Source organism: Opisthorchis viverrini (genome assembly GCF_000715545.1).
Source record: "Opisthorchis viverrini unplaced genomic scaffold opera_v5_396, whole genome shotgun sequence".
NCBI classification, from domain to species: Eukaryota; Metazoa; Platyhelminthes; class Trematoda; order Opisthorchiida; family Opisthorchiidae; genus Opisthorchis; species Opisthorchis viverrini.
In genome coordinates this window covers 220,742-241,210 of record NW_008752055.1, presented here as the reverse complement: position 1 = coordinate 241,210, position 20,469 = coordinate 220,742, and the positions used below count along the sequence as shown (strand labels likewise).

Below are 20,469 nucleotides of genomic sequence, written 5' to 3'. Positions count from 1 at the left end.
TGATTTCCCTTCATTATGGGCACTCACAATGGGTTCTCCCAATCACCATCATCATTATCAGTGGTAAGAACCTCGTACTTGTTGCACAGCGGTGGTAGCTGCCAGTTTCGTTCACCGATGGTTTGGGGAGGTGGGGTAGGTAGCTGCGCATTAGAGCTTTTCCAGTGCTCTACTGCAGAGATAAACGACGTGGGACAGGTAAGTATCACCCCTTATTTTCGTTAGATGATTAAGACCACGCCTTTATCAGGAAAAATCCAGTGCGACCACACATCCACACGCGCAGTCAAGCGCCTTTTTTTGCGTCTCTGTGTGTTCTTTCAGTGTGACAATAAGCTGATCACCTACACCAATTATGGATTCACCTTACCTTATGCATCGGATACTGTGGATTTTTTCACGAATTAATCTTTGTCAAGCCTCCTCGTAACTGTGTACACCGGGTTTCCCATCGATCGTGTTACTTTTTCACCCAGAACCATTCAGACAGCGATGATTACACACAGTGGTGATTACAACAGTGGCGACGGGGATGGCTTAGGTGTTCACCAGGTACATGAAACCATCAAGCATGGTCAGGATGGATATTCTGAGTTCCTCACCAGACTGTCTGAGGTAAGAATAAAGACAGCAGGGAAAAAAGGCCTAAAAGACTAACGCACTAGTAAATTCACGAAGCACAATACACAACAGGGCAGTTGAAGGGGGCACGTATTATGTGGCCAAATGGCATACGATGATCAAACATGCAAAGAGAATGGATCAGTTGTGAAGAAACAGTCGTAGTAATCACAGCGGGATGAGGTGGAGGCTGGGGACCAAAGTACGCGCGAGGAAAAAGAGCTGAGAACTGGGAAGCTGACATTGTATACACAAGCTGCCATCTTTTACTACACGTGTAGCATAGAGCGTTTCCATCTGCTGTCAGATTCTAACCGCTACACTTCAAGAAGAAGTTACTGAGGAAGAGCCCTCTTGATGGGCCTTACTCGAATACTTTCCTGTTTGCACCGGTCAGCAAGCGCGAGGTCATCCAGCACATCCAGAAGCAAGTACTCGTTATAAACCAGCTGCAACATCCTTTCGGTGCGAAGCTGCCATGTCACCCGAAGAAAGCATGAGGACTGCGACACTGCCAGGTTGTCCAAGCCTAGACAGGAGAAGTTAAGAGACAGAGGTCGGGTTCGGACCACGGACCTTCCGGTCGGTCAATTCACGTTCTAACCAATAAGTCATCTTTCCCCCTATAAACCATGTACCAAGAGCACATCGGTCGCAGCTGCAACAGATTCGGTCCGCAGAAAACGGGAGGAACATATCCAATATTGGAGGTGATGGCACGATTGGCAGGCTACTTGAACGTGAGACTGGGTAAATACCCGATACACGAGCGCCACTGACTGCATGGTTGAGCCATGTCCGCCAGTGTCAATAAGCGTTGGTGAGTTGAGTCCTGTCCGGCCATCTCAACTCACATCTATCAAATTGCCACCATCACCCGTTTCAATCACCCAAACTGGGGGGTGTCAGAAGATTGCGTCTGCCCCACCTCCATCCACTGACCAACCTGGTAAGCAGGAATCTGTGGATGTTGAACCGGATGGGTTGCTAATGATCGTTGTGACATCGTTAGTTCGAGCGTTAGGTTTGTTGGGTCTGAAAACACCAATGCTTCTGAAATTTCAGCGAATTGAGGCGTGGCCAGCAGGTGCGAAAGTGTACAATAACCACGATACGCAGAAATGGCCACAAGTCACCGGCATCCCTTTCGTGTGTTGCGGCAAGATTCGAACGAGCACTATTCATAATCTGAATAAACGGAAAGATATGTTGCATGTCCTGGATTATCGTTAGATTATCATCCACAATACACTCCATGAGCTTGTCTCTATTTTGTTACGAACCTGGGCTAAGTGGGATACCAGTCGTAACAAGTCGAAAATAACGTTCTCAGTGTACAACAGTGGCAGCTCTTCGCGACTCTGTCAGGATTGGAAGACGAGAATTCTCCGCCTCGACCAATGTACATACATACAAGGTCGGTGGCTTCGTGCAGAGGTACAATAGCGAAAAGTGCTTGCATCTTCAACAAGCGCATGTGTTCACTCATAATGGTAACAACTTCTAGCTCCTAGACGGCAGTAAAGCATCAGTGTCAACATTGATGTTCCTGTCTTTGATGATGATGATGAGGCCGAAAGGGTCACGTGCAGTTTGTCAACTTTTGGCTTCAAAAACGACAAACAGCCAATCTGTCAGTTCATGTCGTGGCTAGAGTTCGCCGTAATGACAAACCTGACTTCAGAAGTAAGCAGAGCTCCGGTATTGAAAATCTACTTGAATTTAGGTCGGTGTATTGTCTGTTCGTGTCGAATCAAGGTGATGTGCTGTTCACCTTTCTACTTTCGTCCTTGTTCACAGAGTCGAAATCGTGCCCGTACCTTATCTGTCTATAACCAGGGCACCTGAAGCTTTGTCCGGCTTCACAATGAAAATAGTTTGAGTGCCCGTAAGGCCTACAGGTGTTGGTTGGTTAGGGTTGGTGTGCTTTACCGCCGAAATTCTAAATTTTGTCGACGCCACGTTATACGTTGACCAGAAGCAACTTGCGTGACGGGTAAGCGGTACTGGACATTGTGGCACAACAGGTCTGCTGAGCTGTCCCATCCGTAATCCTGTGAACCGGTTGAGGAGACAGTACGAAATGCTCCAATCTACCAATCGCCCTATTCTCAGTATTTTCAGATGATCGCTGTGAATCGAATGCCCATGTCAGCAAATATCAACCCCGTGAATACGTTTTTCTTGTCCACTGATAGGTACCAGGGTTTAGACACACAAAGTAAACAATAGGTCCCGGCATTGTCGTGTGAATTCAGTGTTGCTCGCCTAAAGGCAATTGACCCATTCATACAGCGTAAGGATATCAGTGCAAGCAAACAGAGAGACAGACACACAGCCCGACGCAGATGGTGACAGTGTATAATTACCTTGGACATGTGAACATAGTTGTGATGAAGTCGGCATTGTACAGCCCACCCCATAGTTGACAGACAAATGTACAAGGTTTGTTCTGCCTCAATTACAGGACGGACAACACATGACTGCTGCGGAATGTGAGGCTGTCAAGGAACACTGGTCTGAGTATGTATCGTTCAGCTGTAGCGCCCTTTCGGTGCCTAGCTGCCATGCCACTCGAAGAAAGCACGAGGGCTGGGATACTGCCAGGTTGCCTAAGCCTAGACACGAGAAGTCGAGAGGTTTGAACTACGGACCTTCCGGTCGGTAAATTGGCGCTCTAACCACTTGGGCCATCTCATATCGTGATCTACTTAGAAAGGGACCAACTAAAGCCAGTGTAGCATCTGCATTGGTGTGGGACGATCAACTGTAGTATAAACGTACATGTCACATGGCTTTAAAAGACGGCACTAAAAAACCTTCAAACGCTAGATAGGTACTCCAATGCACGCCTAATTTCACTGAAACAAATCCATACTGCCTGTGTAACGGTGATACTACTGACAGGGAGGCGTGCGAGTAGAATGTTTTCTTGTAAATTCGCTTTGCGTCTCTTGGAAAGGGAGATCTATTGCGGATTTGTGGACACACTTTGTAGCATTTGCTTGGACTTGAGCAACAGTCAATGAATATCCAGGAAAGTCCAGGAAGACGCGTTCTAGAGAAGATGGATGTTCAGTTTTTGTGAACAAGATGCATATGAGAGCTTTGCCTCCCTGTCTGTAACTGGTCAGTTGGCATTTTCTAACAAAACTCCGCAGCGAAGGCCTTCTTCTTTGCAACCGTATACACCCTACCATGTGAAAACAATAAAACGAACCCATCATGGCATCGAGAAAAAAATGGCACAGAGGACCACATGAATTAGTGACTTTGAAATCGGTCGCCATACAAGAAGAGTCAGTCGGTATGAAGAAAATCCACATGGGGTGAGTGGCGATATGATAAGGATGACGAGAAAACATGATCTAATGCGACAGTCACCAAGTTACTGAAGAAAAAGTGATGCACGCTAGGTAACGAACGTAGCGTGAAGCGTAGCGCGAAAACAGAGTGGATATCAATGTTTGTACATACGTTGATGGTCAAGACCATGAGAGCATTGCGGTGGCCGGAAAATACAGTGTCAAATTATGAAATGAAATGTGAAGGCGATAAAAAACACAGAAAGTAAACTCGGTGGGTGTATTGTTGATTGTGGTGGGGAAACCAGCAAAAACGGGAAAGCGAAATGGAAGGGTATGATGAATCAATAGCGTCGAAAGCACAACCTCTGTTGTCAAAAGGCGGTGTTTTGGAGGATAGCGCACTGCCGTGGTACCCCCTAATGGAAACTGGGGTGTGTGGCAAAGAAATGCAGCCGATGGAGTAGAAAACAGAACAATTCACAACAAGAAAGAGGGGAGTAAATAGCGGTCTCATGTCCAGACGGGTTGACTGGAGTTCGTTGTGTGGGCGAGATGACGTTGTGGACCGACGACTGACATTGCTCAGGAGTAGAGAAAGCGACATGGATTTGTGATTTGATGAAGTTACTTGGGACAGGCTAGAAATCATATTCCCAGGGCGGATAAGACGACTCCCGATAGAAAACCTGGAATGAGTGGATTGCATGGGGGTGCGGACTACGAATAGCAGCACCTTTGAGACTGACTAAGCGATAAGCGAGGAGGCGCAAAAACGGATGGGCTAAATAGGCTCTGCGTAGTTGGCAGGGTACAATCCGCATCGTCCATCCTTCCGACCTTTACACCATCCTTGATCGTCTGCGTCCTCAAGCTTTTCAAACACATCACCTGCGACAAGACGGATGAACAGACATGTTAGCAACATTAATAGACGAGAGAAATGGTGGGGCCGAACATTAATGTACATAACCTGTGACAATAAAAACTCACCGGAGGCCACGAACAGTCACAAAATCTAGTGTGAGAGTATATCGGACTAGGCCTAGTTAGTCGCGTGTTAAAACCACTCTTCCCATGTTTGCATAACGAGATAATTTGGCCTGATCGATCCTTGTGTAAGAACCGTTGTGTGTGAGCACAGCCAAAGTGTCGCTCCTTGTAGCCCACTTCCAGACGTTAGATAGATTTACTGTGCGGTCCACGTGCGCAACTCACCACAAAAGAATGTATGAATCGGGAACAGTCCACAGCTCACAGTGGAATGCTGACTGTGTCGTACAAAATGGGCCACGTGACAACAAAGTCCGAAAAGCCCATCTATTTAGCCGGCCCATACACCCGGCAAGTAATCTACCTTCATTCGAACACGAAACAGTTTAACTGGACGTGGTATCTGGGACTAACAGTATTCATCTGATTGACTTGTTCTGTGGCATCCAACTGAGGCGTACGGGCGAATACTAAGGAACAGTCCCACAGGAATCCATATATGAACATGTATACGTGTGTGTGCGACTGTGTTACACCCCTCAGGTCCGTCTGTAACAGTTTCAAGCGCATGGGAACGACTTGCGCACAACCATGTCAAACAGCATGACGGAAACAACTGATTAGCACCGCTTTGTCTAGATTGGACCAACCATATGGGAAACTTTGCCGGTTCTTAAACTAAAGAAAGCTGACCAGAACTGATGTACACAATCCCCATCCACACATGCAGAGACAGTGCCTGGGAAGTTTTCACGAGGGTTTCATTTTGGCCTTGCTACAATGCGTGCACCTTCGTCTGGCGGGCACAGAAAATACGGTAGATTGACGCGGAAGGCTAACAGTAAGAGAACTGATGAGGAGGGAATCAGCAAGTTTGTGATGACTAATTTTGGTTACCCATTAGGTGGCCGTTGGTGTTGCACTACAAACCAGCTTTCGTTTCCTGCAATTTGACAAACAGTCATTAGTTCAGGTCGCGAAACTTTCGTTCGTTCCCATCTTCGTCATTGCCTCAACTACCACCACCGCTGTCACAAGAACCGGTGGTTGTCGCACAGAAAAGGGATGAAGAAAAAGCATTCTGCAGTGAATAACGTCCGGAAGTATGGATGATGTGCTGTGAAAGTTTGCGCGGGAGCTACGAGTAGTGGCATACGCTACTGATAAGACCCGCCAGTAGTACTATTCACAGTTCAAAGCGCCATCCCCACAGTTAATCGACATTTGAGCTAAGGTTGGTGAGTTGTTCGAGTGTGGCCGTTGCTCTGGTACGGATGCAGCTTCGATCCACCTCGAAATGCAATCTGTACCGACTACCACAAACTGTTACCGGAAAGTGCCTCATGACTTCAACGGACTATAGCTTCACAAACCCACTGTTCTCGAGCGTACTCCTGAGCCTTTATGGACTTCGTATGAATACTGGGCGTCAAGTAACAAACACATTCGAACCGATCGATAAACTCCAACTCCACTGTCAATTGCCTCTGTGGGATGGGAGTTTTGGCCCAAGCAGATATTACTTGCAGGCATCACCATTAGTGTACGCCATCACATCAGTAAATTTAGGGCATTTTAGATGAGACGCACGAACGAAACTTACGCCCGCCCCGAGTTCCATCACGGGCCTGCTTGAATGAAATGGGACGCGTTGTGTGGGTTTCTAACTTAGTTAAGCACATGCGTCCCAGGTCTATTGAAATGCTAAACAATAGCTGAAAGCGTCATTTGAGAGGCTCTAAGTCCCTTATTCAAAATAGGGCTTATGATGAGGTCCGGGTTTAAGGAGGCTTACACCTGTAGCAACTATCAGAATACAATTTCTCGTGGGGTGGATTTGAAACATCAAAATCCAGCTGCCGAACGTTTAGGTGTTCCAACTGGTCCACGGAGTGTCACCGTAGCTGGTGAGTACGTTACTGTAATATCCAAATTTAATACTGCACACCATGTTCAATGAGCCATACCTGTTGAGATAATTCTTGTTCACATCATGTCAGACCACTGTTTCCTTGATCAAGGACGTTTTTTGTCAGTACCGCTTGGGGTTCAAGTCATGAACTCGAGGAGTATGATGTTGATAACCATCACTCTCCCTGTTTTCAAGTTTTATCAGGCTTACAGTCAGTGGACAACGGTTCCGAACTAACCCGAAGTTTACAAGCTGTTTTCAAGCAATCACCAGGTAACTGCTGTGCAGAATGAGACACACACAGAAACAAAAATTACGACTGGCAGAAAGAAAAACCACGAAAAAAATGCACACACACTTAGCTGTCAATTCCAGCTGGTGTTTGACCTGACAATTGATTTGTTCTATCCTGACTATCGGCCAATCTGGCTGCATCGCGCTGTCTTGTCTGCATTCATTCCAGTACTAATGGCTTTCAGCTACTTCTAGTGTGCGTGCCCGTACACGTTTGGCAAATTATCGCACGACAGCTCTACTGGTGCGAAGTCATTTGTAAGCAAACACGAGCTAAGCCATTAGACACAAAAGTCAACATCTCGTATGCACACCGTTCTTAGAAACTGAACACTCTCACAGGTCCTCTTGAACTTTCCCGGATATTCATTGACTGATACACAATTGTAAACGCTGCAAAACAATTCCACAATTTCCGCGATAAACATCACTTGCGCGGGTGGAGCTTGAACACCAGACTATAGACTACTTGTATGCTTCATCAGTAGTACACGCCATTACGCTGGTACCTATTTCAAAGGTGACTTCTCTACACAAACTGATGGTGTTGCAGTTGGATTCCCGTCTGGCTATTTGCTAGCGGGCGCATTCGTGGTCATGCTACAAAGAGACGAACTGAAAAAGCCCGTTGACGAATTGGAACTCTCACCGAGTTGGAATCGAGTTATACTATGTAGCCGAGGAGAGAACTGACTACGATCAACTGCTAGGCAGTTGCGGTCACGCCCATCCTCGTAGATTTTATACCACTAAAGAAAAATGAAAAGGAGAACCCGCCTCCCTTGAAAGTACACCTTTGTTGCGTGTTACTTAGGTGAAAAAAATCGTTCAGCTGTAGCAGCCTTTCGGTGCCTAGCTGCCATGCCACACGAAGGAAGCACGAGGGCTGGGATACTGCCAGGTTGCCCAAACCTAGACAGAGGAAGTCGACAGGCAGAGGTCGGGTTCGAACCACGGACCTTCCGGTCAGTAAATTCGCGCTCTAACCACTTGGGCCATCTCGCTCTCCTTACTTACGTCAGTAGGACGTACAACACAGCGGAAGAAAACCTTGATCCGGCAAGTCACAGGATGATCGCTGTGTGAGGAGATATGACATTTCGTACTGTCAGTGAGGTTAATCTATGCTGAAAAGCCGAGAATCACTGTACAGCTCTTCCGTCGTTAGTGGAAACAGGTTGCTTCATTGAAGCAAAAACGTAGCTTCGTACAGCGCATAGCTTCGAGAGCTTGGAAGATGTGGTCACGCGATTCGATGCGAAATTACGAGATACACTTTTAGAAGAGCGACATACGGGGAGATTTTGAGACAAGAATGTTTAACGACCATCCGAAAAGTTTAGAACATTAACACCAGCAAGGAAAGACGAATTTCTTAGATTAACTTTGAGATAGAGCTCAGGATGGCTTGGCAGTTGATGCGCGAGCTTACTGACCGGAAGGTCTGTGGTTCGAATCAAACCCTGACATCTCGACTGCTCCTGTCTGGGCAGTCTGGTAGTACCTCAACCGCCGCGTATCCTTCGAGTAGCACGTCAACTATGCAATGAAAAGCTGTTACAGCTGACTCACTTTGATATAAGGAAACTGAGCTACCGAGGCACTTGTAAGGAAACTAAACAACAAGATACCCCCCCAATGGTCCTCAGCCGTTTCTCTTCAACTTTATCATCAAACTGAATGACGAACAAGGACAAACTGTCCGTGTTGACGTCACTCACAACAACGTATATTCATTCAGACGTGTCTGAGACACTACCCACATTCCTCAAGCAACCAGTGCGCTTGGTGCCCTCCGTGGAGACTGTTCCAGTCAACGACCTACGATCACTCAAAGCACTACTGACCGGTCTGTGGTTCGAATCAAACCCTGACATCTCGACTGCTCCTGTCTGGGCAGTCTGGTAGTACCTCAACCGCCGCGTATCCTTCGAGTAGCACGTCAACTATGCAATGAAAAGCTGTTACAGCTGACTCACTTTGATATAAGGAAACTGAGCTACCGAGGCACTTGTAAGGAAACTAAACAACAAGATACCCCCCCAATGGTCCTCAGCCGTTTCTCTTCAACTTTATCATCAAACTGAATGACGAACAAGGACAAACTGTCCGTGTTGACGTCACTCACAACAACGTATATTCATTCAGACGTGTCTGAGACACTACCCACATTCCTCAAGCAACCAGTGCGCTTGGTGCCCTCCGTGGAGACTGTTCCAGTCAACGACCTACGATCACTCAAAGCACTGTAAGGCCCCCCAAGGTGAATGTAGGCCAACAAACTCTTCGAAGTAGTGTACAGTGTTGCAATCCGTTCCTCGAGAGCACCGCAACTGAAGTAGTTAGAAGCAGAATGGGCGTACAACACTTGTGCATACGAATGAAACTAAATTAGCCTAGTAGGCGGGACAGAACAGAGCAATTGTCAAGTCAAACAACAGCTGGGTTTCAGAAATAAATGTGTAGATTGATTGCTGGAAACCGGTGTGACCAGGTTTTTATGCCGTGTCGAGTTTGTTTACTGTTCGATAATCAAGTGGTTGTTAAACGGTTCACCGAGCTCGGGGGTTGGCTTGCAAACGTTTCGAGAAGCAGAAATCATAGGTGCGCATCGTCGCTGCGGCGAGTGGATGCTGTTTCCAACTGTCAAGCGTGGCGAGGAGATTGACGTCCAACCAATCGACAACCTGTGTTTGATTTCTCTCACTCTCGTGAGTGTTATGGCATCGTCCCTCAGTGTTCACACGACTGTGGCAACCGGGTGATAGCTGTTTGAAAACGCTCCTTTGTCGTTCGTCTCGGTGGAAAAGTTATCTGTTGCACCGGCCGAAAGTGATGTTGTACTCCTATCTTTTGATGCGCTTATGAGACTCTTAACTATCCTATCAGCTACAATTCGAATTTGAAATGGAACGCAAATGATGCAGTTCCGAAATTGAGACGAAAGGAACTATCCAGGCGAGATGTCGAATCGAACGTGTAGATTACGGCTTCCCTGGTGAAAAAAACAACAACAGAGTTCCTCGGATAAACGAGCTGGTAGCGAGGCTCTTCAAAAGAACGTGGGACGTATTCCATCAGCCAGACCTCACACAACGACCTCCATCCAAACCGTAAAAAGAGTTCACTCTTTACAGGCACCCACATCTTGTCCTCCTTCATACTCCAACGTCCCCACACCTGACACAAGCTTTTCGCTACCTCGCATTTACTGACGCACATTCTAAACATTACTAGACCAGTTTCCAAGAAAGTGTATGGACATTCAACAGCGGTATGCACATATAAGTGGGTAGCATGTTCGTACAGGGATTTGAGACGATGTCACGCCGAAAAGCTGCTACGATCTTGTGGAGCCAGAACTACACTCTCAAACTACAGTCCTTCGAATGTAATGAAGTACACCGTGCACTTAAATCAATCAATCCAATCCAGATTACTGTCGATCTGGTTTCTGGGCCATCAAGCTGCTCTTTTCAACAGCGCGTTCGTAAATTTAGCTGCACAGTGGGAGCAGGTAAGGATGGAGCCGATTGATCAGACATACACGACAACAACAACTACAGGCTCTTCGGATGGAACAGTTGATGTCTTCGGGCACAGTTCATCCGACTTCTATAGACAAATGATCGATCTGTGTAGCGTTACAAGATGAACGCCCCCTGCTGCAGTTTTAAGGGGCAAAGCGCTGTACGTGCGGATAGTGTAGGCCCGCAGTGAAGTGGATTCGGACGACCGAATAAAGCTAGTAATGGGTCCGCTTGGGTATCACTTCTAGACCGTAATTTCAGGAGACAAATTGGTTGGTGCTAAGGTCACACCAGGCCAAACAAAGCACAAGGTTAGTTATAGGTTCAAACCTCGTTCATACAGTAAACCACCTTCAGTGAAGACCAGTGGCGAAGCGTTTTTGATGGGTAGTGTATTCCTGGTCGGAGGAGATAGAAATTAAGAGAGCATAGTTCGAATTCAGCTCCGGTTCACTAAAGTCACATGACCAGTTTTACTCATCGGCCCAATTAGCTTCTACAGACGCGTGCTTGATCACAGGTGTTACAAACAGGTCGTAATCGATAAGTAAAGACTGTCTTCCACGTGAGTCTCCCGTCAAAACCATATTGATATGCAAATGAGTGCATTTGTCGAAATCTGTCCAATTTGGGTTCAAGTAGAACATAAGGTTGATGGGAACTCGGGGACTGCTGATGAGCCCCAAGAACGGCCAAACCAGTCGTGGGCTGTCGAAGAGTTTTCAGCAAGCTTAAGAATAGTGTACTACGTCCATAACAAAGTATGGTTTAGGGGAGTGTAGTGATGCGACGGCTTACCTACGGCAATGGTGAGCTCATCGTCCTCCTGGCCGGTGTAGTTGTACAGAGCCCGAACTCGTATACCTGGGCGACCGTCATCATATGTGGCTGAGGCGTAATAATCTGCATCGGTCAAATCCTCCGCGTCTTGGGTTTCGTCGCCACTGCGACTGGCATTTTCCATATCCGCTTGATCGAAGGTTTTGACTTCCGCGGATGGAGACATGTCGTCGAACGGATTAGGTTGGCTAAGAGGATAGAGAAGGGAAGAGGCATCCAAATGAAAGGTCATGACCAACAAACCAAACTCATAAGCAAATCTATAGAAAAATATGAGGCTGATATCTTGAGGCGAGAAAGGAACATCGGTGCTGACCAAAAGTGATTGATCAGTGGGAACAAGTGGAGTGAGCGAAGGAGGGAAATGATTAATAAGAGTAGTACATTACAAAGATATAGATGTATCGCGATATCTCGAATATCCTAGAGACTGAAACATGAGGCGGCCTGGTGCAGCACATTCAGTTGCCTGAGAACATCACAAACGAGAGATTCGACTGGGTTCCAAGTGAGTCTCTCGAAAAAAACAAATTAGTTTGCAAATGAGTGTATATTCGCGAAGTTCGTGCAATTTGGTCTCAAACAGAACACAAAGTTGACGGAAACCCGGGGACTGCGCCTACCTGATGAGCCCAGAAAAGGGCGAAACCGGTCGTGGGCTGTCGACGGATGTTCAGCAACCTCATGAGTAGTACATTACAAAGAGCCTCTTCCTCTTTTATGGAGCCCAGGAAAAATCTGGTAACACATCTTACTTAGTGTGTAACGTGTTTCAAGCTATAACTGAACTACTCCAACGAAAATCATAAAAATCGTTCAGCTGTAGCACCCTTTTGGTGCCAAACTGTCACGCAACCAGAAGGAAGCACGAGAGCTGGAATACTGCCAGGTTGCCCAAGCCTAGACAGACGAAGTTGAGAGGCAGAGGTCTGGTTCGAACCACGCACCTTAGGGTCAGTGAATTCGCGCCCTAGCCACTGAACCATTTCGCCCCCACTCCGACGAATTACCGAACAGTCCTCTCCGTAGGGTGTAGTGAGCCCAATGTGAAAGCAAAAGAAATGATTATTCTAAAAGAAACTATCAGGATGAGCGCGAAAGTCAATTCGGTGAAGTCCCGCAAAGGTCGAACGCCATTCGACGAAGTGGCCATTAACGACCGTGCAACCATCAGGATTGTCACACAGTGAAGCAAAGTGCCAACATTACCCGTGAATAGTATGAGATTACTCACGAACAAAATGTTTATTGAATGACGGTTTAAGAAAGTTAGGCAATGAATAAGCAGATAGATGGGGTTGCAAAATGTGTTTCCATTCGCACACTCTGTAGGTGGTGAGACCGGCCAATGGTCGGTTAACCCATTCCCCCAGATGCCTGTGGCTAGGTTCCTTAGACTAAGCGATTACGGAAGCGTTTTGTCCCAACGGTGTTGAGCAACAACAGGTAACCTATTCTGACCGTAAATTTTCACTGCTGTTCAGTGAAATTAACCAGTCTGCTCCACAACAAAAAACCGTAATAATCTAGTCTAATTGGCGTGGTTTCTTCGTCTTTTATGCTCACTTTATATCCACTTCTTCCGTGTTTTGTCTGTTTCTATCGACACCCGATCAGCTTGGTTTGGACCAAATGTTCGGTCTGCTCGATTTGACTTGGCCCGGACTGGTGAAAATGTGCCATCTGACATTTTTGAGATTGTCCGAGACAATAGGAAGGAAGTATGTGCCAGCTGAATAAACATTGAAACTGGCTAAATACCAGCAGACTATCGGATCGCTACGGTCTACCTATTTTGACGTCACAGTCATATTCACACAAAATGTTATTTTAAAACACTACGGACCAAACATATCCACTTAGAGGCTTATACATCCATTCACGTTCAGTTCACTTTGGATTATCTTTCATGCTAATCTGATCACATGCACACCCACCACACTCCTCTCTCTCCGGAAGCATCAGAAGCTTTCAGACACAAACTTTCCACAGCTTACTGACTCCGGTTACAGATTGGTTCATACCTACCACTTGACATTTACCGAAATTAGAAGCTGAATAAAGCCCTACATGCAATCGGTTGTGATGTCGACTTTTTGGCTCACCAACCGATGATTATGTCTTGTCGAGGGATCTGCTTTCCTCAATCAGGCTGTTATTGGACTGGGACTTCCTAAGGCCGCAGTCGGTGACTTGGGTTTGCTTGCCATTGTGGGCTCTCTGTGTACTGTACTGTGGCACATGGCGTTGAATGTACATTTTTGCCATTTAATCTCATACCAGACCCAGTGTGACGGACACTTTGTGCCTGATGTTCGAGTCTTGACTGTGTTAGCGCCTACCGCGTCTTGAAGAGCATTCAACATTGCTTGTCCTTTCTTCGGTTGTTGGTCTTTAGACGCGTGTTTCCGTATCAAAATTTTTACATACCATGGGATTCATCTCATTTGACTGGAACTGTTGTTGGCATGAATTCGAATGAGACGTTTCTCTCTTTTCTCCTATATTCTCCTGTTACCCTTTCGCATCCGTCGCTTGCATTCACTTTTTATGTTTGTGACCACGCTCTTCAAAAATAGATGATAATGGACCGATTTAGGTTACTGAATTACGATAACTTTATTTTGGGGTCGAGTGGCTTAGTCTTGAGGCATATATGTGTGCGCTTGGGAGCGGAGATCCCTGGAATGAATAAACTGACATGGAGGTACTCTGAAGGGCATACAGATGCGATGGAGACCACCGACTGCACTCCAAAATGAAGGGGCTTTTAGAACCCATCAAAATAGAATATGCTTTCGCCGCCTTCCGCCAGGGAAAGCACGAACAGATAGATGTGTAAGGAGGAAAGCCATTCGCCGCGGAGTTGTTTATTATCAAACACCAACTACACAGTTACAAACTATTGGATGGACAGGTAAACATCTCATTTACACCTCTTTTTTAAAAACTGGCCATCCTTATACGTCTACTTCGTGGATATTCATTGACTATTACGCAATTGTAAACGAACGCTGCACATCAGTTCCACACGTTCAGTAATAAACCCAGCCTTCCATTAGACGTGAGGTGGAGCTACGAGAAAACCACATACTACTTGCATGCCTTATCAGTAGTACCCGTCGTTATACGGTTAGTGCAATGACCGAGGAACTTGAGCATCAGGTTAAATTTCATCGATAAAAAAAGCATGCACCCTCTGATCAGAAAGCGGGTTTTAAACTGCAATGCCTAACTGCTAGTGAAAAACGTCGTCCTTATTTGCGAACGGTGAGTACAAGCATCAAGAACGGGTGAGGTTTGCCGGCATCTTTTGGACGTCATGGACACCAAACCTTTCTCAAGGTGAATAAGACCACCAAGTATGCGGACACAACCATCAGAGGTGTTCTTCCTAATAGTCCGGAATCCAGCTAAGCACGGAGTTTAGACGTCAGAACCAGTTTACGCTACACACGGTATGGTACACATGGCCCCTGAGACTCAGCGGTAACTCCTCGAATCTCGAAGGAACGTGTGAGGATGTGAGACTTGGACTGTTTGAAAAGCGGAACTGAGACGTCTTGAGGTCTTCAACAATCGCCGTCTCAGAACCATTGCTCGTGTGAGTTAGTATCCCAGAATCCGTAACGGGCCGTTGGAAAGTAAGTGTTCGGTCGAGCAACGGGGGCTTCCATTGGAGATTGTGTTCAGCGCCGGAGATTATGTTGGTTAGGTCACACATTGAGCATGTCCAACCGTCATTTGCGATCTCCACAGTGGAGGTCGCATGATGCCCACTGCTCTTGGTTGAAGACACTGCAAGATATGGATGCCAACCGACGTAAATAACGTTCTTGTTGTCCATTTCTATCCTGATTGCCAGAATGAGTGTCTGGAGGGGTAGACGTCTCAAAATGAGTGTGGTAGGCTAGCACCAGGCCCTTTACCCGTCAACTTTTCCCTTCAAAGATAAGGTCTTCAAACAAATCGGGAGTGTAGGGCAGCGAAGCGTCAGTATTGAACACTGACTTCAAGCTGTTGATGATTATGGATATTTGTCTGGTGTGTAGTCGACAGGAATCACATCAGTGACTCCGAAGAGAAGATGAATAGGTAAATATCGTTGGATTTAATTTAGGGTACCTTCATTCAGTGGATGAAAGAACGTCCACTGAAATAGCTAGTCGATGCACGTTGCCACAGAAACGGAATCCTGGTAGAGTCCTTGAAAAACAGAGTGCCTAGACGAGATCTTCGCTACGGATGAAGAGGAAATTGGAACAAAGTATGTATACCATTGCGTCAGCCCAGTTCTGTCCTTAGATGTTACGAACGAAGGTGTTTGCACAGTGAAAAACACGTCTGGAGTTCTGAACATGTACAGTTTTCCGTGAAACGTAGCGTTACTTTCCCTAGCTTTTACATGCTTCGCAACAAATCTCTGGGATCGAAGTATACGGATCGTTCGTACACAAGTTATTTACGTTTCCGGATTGTGTACTTCGGTTTACTTACTACATTCCGTATTTAGCTTCGGTTTTTGTTAGACGCCGAGTGGTGGCATTACGTTTTTTGTCAATCTTTTCCGTCAGGGTGAGTCCAGCTGCCGTCGACAAAAAGCCATTCTGCGACCGTGTTTCACTCTGACAGACCTGTTCAAAGCACTGAGACAGAGTTGGGTTTATATTTCAGCGGCTGATCGCGCCACATTGCAAGTATTTGTCCACACACAGGTGGTAAAGTGTACGGAACAGATTTTCACACGATCTCCAGGTGCGAACAGCTGGGAAAGGTGACTGTCAATTTCCCGGACTACTGTGTGTAACTAATCCCGATGTATTAGTTCGGAAAAAACGACACCAGCCAGCGCAAGCTAACGTGTTATCGATCGATCGCTGGAAGAAAACTTCTACTGACCTTTCACCTGCAATGACCAGGGTTCTGGGCTTGGGGTACCCCTGGATCAGAACCGCAATTTAACAGTTTGACGACCGAGTTTGATTGGCTAGTAGGTGCGGCTTGAAACTCATTCCAGATCCGATCACCTGTTTTGTGAGCTACCAGTTTATCGACAAAGGGGCACCGTTGTGAATGCGACCCGAGTGCATTCAGGTGCTTTGGTAATATATTCGTAAAAGATTAAATAACAAACGTGTAGTAAGGGAAGAAGAAGATGTAGCCTGTTCGAAAACGCTCACATAGCCTCCAATAGGACCGGCAAATCTAACGTAGGAGAGCTATTCGACGTGTCACCTATGCGGCATATTTCACATCAGCCTTTCGACGCTGAATTTCGCCCTATAGCCCTAACGGTTTGGTGACCAATGCGACCAGAGCGCATTCAGGTGCTTTGGTAACGACCCGAGTGCATTCAGGTGCTTTGGTAATATATTCGTAAAAGATTAAATAACAAACGTGTAGTAAGGGAAGAAGAAGATGTAGCCTGTTCGAAAACGGGGTTCTAGATCACACTTCCATTTAACGTTTCCTGGTTGGCGAAATCTACTCCCCAAAAACAAGCGAGCATGTTCAACAATGCCTTTCTCGTTGTCGGCTGAACGTGGTGTACTGAAATTTATCACAGCATAGCATGTACAGAAGTTTTGCCCCCTGAGTTCTTTCCAATGATATTATCTAGTGTTAGCGAAAGCAAAGTCCCACTATATTGTCCCTCCTATATGGATAGGGCTGTTTGTACTCGGTAAATCCACCCCCGTAGAAGGCACACGTAGAGCTACTGAACGGAAACTTCATTGCTCGAACTCAACCGTGGTTTATCCATTGTTCCTATCCACGCATGGCCAGCCTGCTAGTATCTCAGTCCTCGTGCTCCCTTCGGGTTGTATGGGGGCTGCGTACGGGAAGTGTCACAATTGGACGACCATCACGAACACCAACCCCTTTCCACTATGCGCACCTTGTTCAGTCGTGTCACGTGGATTGATTCATCTATTTTTTCGGCATGGAAAATGGAAACTCATGTTTCCACTCTGTCTGCTCAGTTCTCGCTGTCGAGACTGTAGATTCCGATTAGACAATGAGATTAAGACCGCCCATAGCTTCAGATCAATCTACGCTTGAACCATGCTCATAGTGAATTGAGGCAGCGAACGCCCGTTCAGTACTTTGGTACGAAAACTTCCGTCACATCATTGAGCATACCACTCTCAGAAAAACTTTCGTTAGAGGTCTCCTTTGACCAGTAGGTTGCACACACGAAGTGTACACCAAACCATATGGCGACTACTCAAAGTCTTGAATTTCTAGTAAGCTCGGACAAATTTCGCTCCAGCGAAATCGATTGGAAAATTCAAAAGCAAATTACCACATGCTTATCAGGCGAAAGAAGCAGATGCGCGAACATCCAAAGGAAGAGTGGGTCAGCAGCACGTGGTTTGTGGTGGGCGGGCGCGGACAAACAGGCGAAACCGCAGAGACAAGTCACTTGAGGATAACCCGACGATCGATAGACAGACTGGAAACTTGACAACAGCAACCCACTCTTAGCGGAGTACGGAAACGAAAGCGAGTGGAGTTTGTTGGTATTCGAAGCAAACAGTGATTGTAGCGCGATAAGTGTTAGAAAAGAGACAGCTGAAGTTGGCATTCGGTCGACCTGGTTGTGAGACAAACGAATATGAAGGCGGCGACAAGTAGGTTGGAAGCGAAATTCTTCGTTGAGAACAGTACATGTGAATGCGTTCGAGTGCGAGGACGATGAAATATGGCCAACAGCGAGGAAAAATGCCACAAATTTGGACCCAAGGATACAATATTGGCTGTGAAAGTGGGTGAGATCGCCCAAGTGATTAGAGCGCAAACTTACTGGCTGGAAGATCCGTGGTTCAAACCCGACCTTTGTCTCTCGACTTCCCCCCGTCTACACTTGGACAACCGGCCCTCGTGCAACCTTCGGGTGGCGTGGCAGTTAAGCACCGAAAGGGTGCTACAGCTGAACGAACGAACAGAACGATCCGTATTCGGGGAGACCAACCCCCTAGAGAGACTACTTCTGACAAGAACTTTGAAGTGTTTTTTTTTCAAATGGTAGATTCTATGCCAGGAGAAACCACTTTCAGTCGGTCCGACTCAAGACCGGAACAGCCACGAAAACAAGAGCAGTGAACGTCTGGAGGATTCACTCTGGTCGAAGCGGACAACTGCACAGCACCCAAAGGTGTGGGAACATCCTCTAACAACTGAATTTTCGCAAGTCACGTGCGGGATGCGGTGAGGACGATCGATCCACATTAGTCGACTTCCTAGCCGAGAGCATTCAGTTCGGTGGGGGGGGGGCATCCCGCCATATGGCTAAGCTTTTGCAGTGGAGAACAGACAGCTGCATTCATCATTATCATCTTCAATTGTAAAAACTGTGTAAATGATGTACGGTGACTATAGCATCGACGGTTTCGTTTGTCGATGGTTTGGGGGGATGGACAGCTACGCCTTGCAGGAAATATCTGATGTAAGTGACGAGTGAATCCAGGAGTGACAAAGGACTTCACATTGGGGAGAGTTGTATTGTATATTCTTTAAATAAAGAAATGCGAAATATGCCTTTTTGATTGGATGGTGATTAAAACCACAGCCTTGACCCAAACAAGTTTTGTTGAATCCCGATAAAACCCTAAAGGCCTGTGCCTTCCCCACACACACCAAATGACTGATGTGTTGATTCATTGATTAATGAACTCTTTGTGTAGTGTTATTGTTACCGACTTCATGATAGGCCGAACCTTAAACCCGATCCGTTCGAGCAAGCAGCCATCTGCCTTGATTGATTAACATGCGGTCGCACAGTGACCACCAACACCTCAAGGGCCCGATGAAAAAACCCGATATCGATAATGTCAGGATCAGTTCATCAGCCTTGATAGATTCAGGACAACGTAATCTTCCACACATATTCCTAGATGTGAGACGGAGCACGATAAGATTTCAGGTGTCAGAATGTGAATGGCACTGATTTGCACACAGTTTCGCTTATTCACCGTGGCTGGTTGTTGATCAATGAATCGTATATACGGCGTTATACATGCAATCTTCTGCATGTGTTGCCAGGATTACCCTAGGAAGTAAGTCAAATATATGAGGGACGGTGATACAGAAAGAAAGCCGGTGGTATTTGCGGGAGGTTGCAAGCATCACAAGGAAGCAAGCGCAACGGAAGAAATGAGAAAAAAAAAACAGAGCAACTTACGTGGTCTTGGGTCCGTTGGTGGAGATCCCATTGTTCGCAGGCCTTACGGCAGTCTCGTTCGGAGCCGAGGTGGGAGAACTGATGACAGGATTGATGGCTGTCAAGGTCACGGAGTTGTTAGTCTCGGAAAGCTGTGACCGCTTTTTCCCACTAATGGTATTTAGTTCTGGAGAGTACTCCTGTGGGTACAACGGGTTGTGTGGAAAGGATGGTGTAGTAGATCAAAACATGTAAGGCAACATAATACACAGGATCATATAGAAAAAACAGCAACTAATAGTGGAAGACCAAGAAGACGAAACAGGAAGAGCAGCACAGTCAGTTGTGTGAAAGCGGAACTTGAAATTTATGGTGGAAAAGTGAGCCCCAACAAAACGATCGGAGGAATATACTCATTTGAGAACAAATTTGGTTTTGCGAGATACCCACCAGCTCGTTCTCACGTTTATGGAGTTTATGAGGCTTATAAACATCATAAACGAGAGATTCAAGTGGGGTCCAGGTGAGCCTTTCGAAAAACCAAATTTGTTTGAAAATTTCGTCAATTTCGTGCAATTTGGGTTCCGCTAGAACATAAGGTTGATGGAAAGTTGGGGACTGCACTTACCTTATGGGCCCCCACAAGCGCAAAACCGGTCTTGGGATGTCAAACGATTTTCAGCAACCTTATGAGTAGTGTATTACGTCTAAACATAGTAATCGTTCAGCTGTAGCACGCTCTCGGTGCCTAGCTGTCATGCCGCCCAAAGGAAGCACGAGGCCTGGGATACTGCCAGGTTGTCCAAGCCT

The 20,469-nt window shown here is 46.4% G+C and overlaps 3 protein-coding genes across 3 annotated transcripts in view; all 3 read right to left on the bottom strand.

Annotated features, from left to right (window-relative positions):
- The window catches only part of T265_10702 (hypothetical protein), a gene marked incomplete at both ends in the record, with an annotated part of 7,273 nt that extends 6,408 nt beyond the window's left edge, over positions 1-865 (bottom strand). Inside the window, 2 exons of the mRNA XM_009177160.1 lie at positions 28-172; positions 736-865. Coding sequence (XP_009175424.1) covers positions 28-172; positions 736-865 — 275 coding nt within the window. The remainder of the gene's footprint in view (positions 1-27; positions 173-735) is intronic.
- The window catches only part of T265_10703 (hypothetical protein), a gene marked incomplete at both ends in the record, with an annotated part of 5,315 nt that extends 3,998 nt beyond the window's left edge, over positions 1-1,317 (bottom strand). The window contains 2 exons of the mRNA XM_009177159.1: positions 990-1,150; positions 1,218-1,317. Of these exons, the coding sequence (XP_009175423.1) occupies positions 990-1,150; positions 1,218-1,317 (261 nt within the window). The remainder of the gene's footprint in view (positions 1-989; positions 1,151-1,217) is intronic.
- A 1,267-nt stretch (positions 1,318-2,584) lies between these two features.
- The window catches only part of T265_10701 (hypothetical protein), a gene marked incomplete at both ends in the record, with an annotated part of 63,004 nt that continues 45,119 nt past the window's right edge, over positions 2,585-20,469 (bottom strand). The window contains 4 exons of the mRNA XM_009177158.1: positions 2,585-2,752; positions 2,991-3,122; positions 11,458-11,683; positions 19,681-19,859. Of these exons, the coding sequence (XP_009175422.1) occupies positions 2,585-2,752; positions 2,991-3,122; positions 11,458-11,683; positions 19,681-19,859 (705 nt within the window). The remainder of the gene's footprint in view (positions 2,753-2,990; positions 3,123-11,457; positions 11,684-19,680; positions 19,860-20,469) is intronic.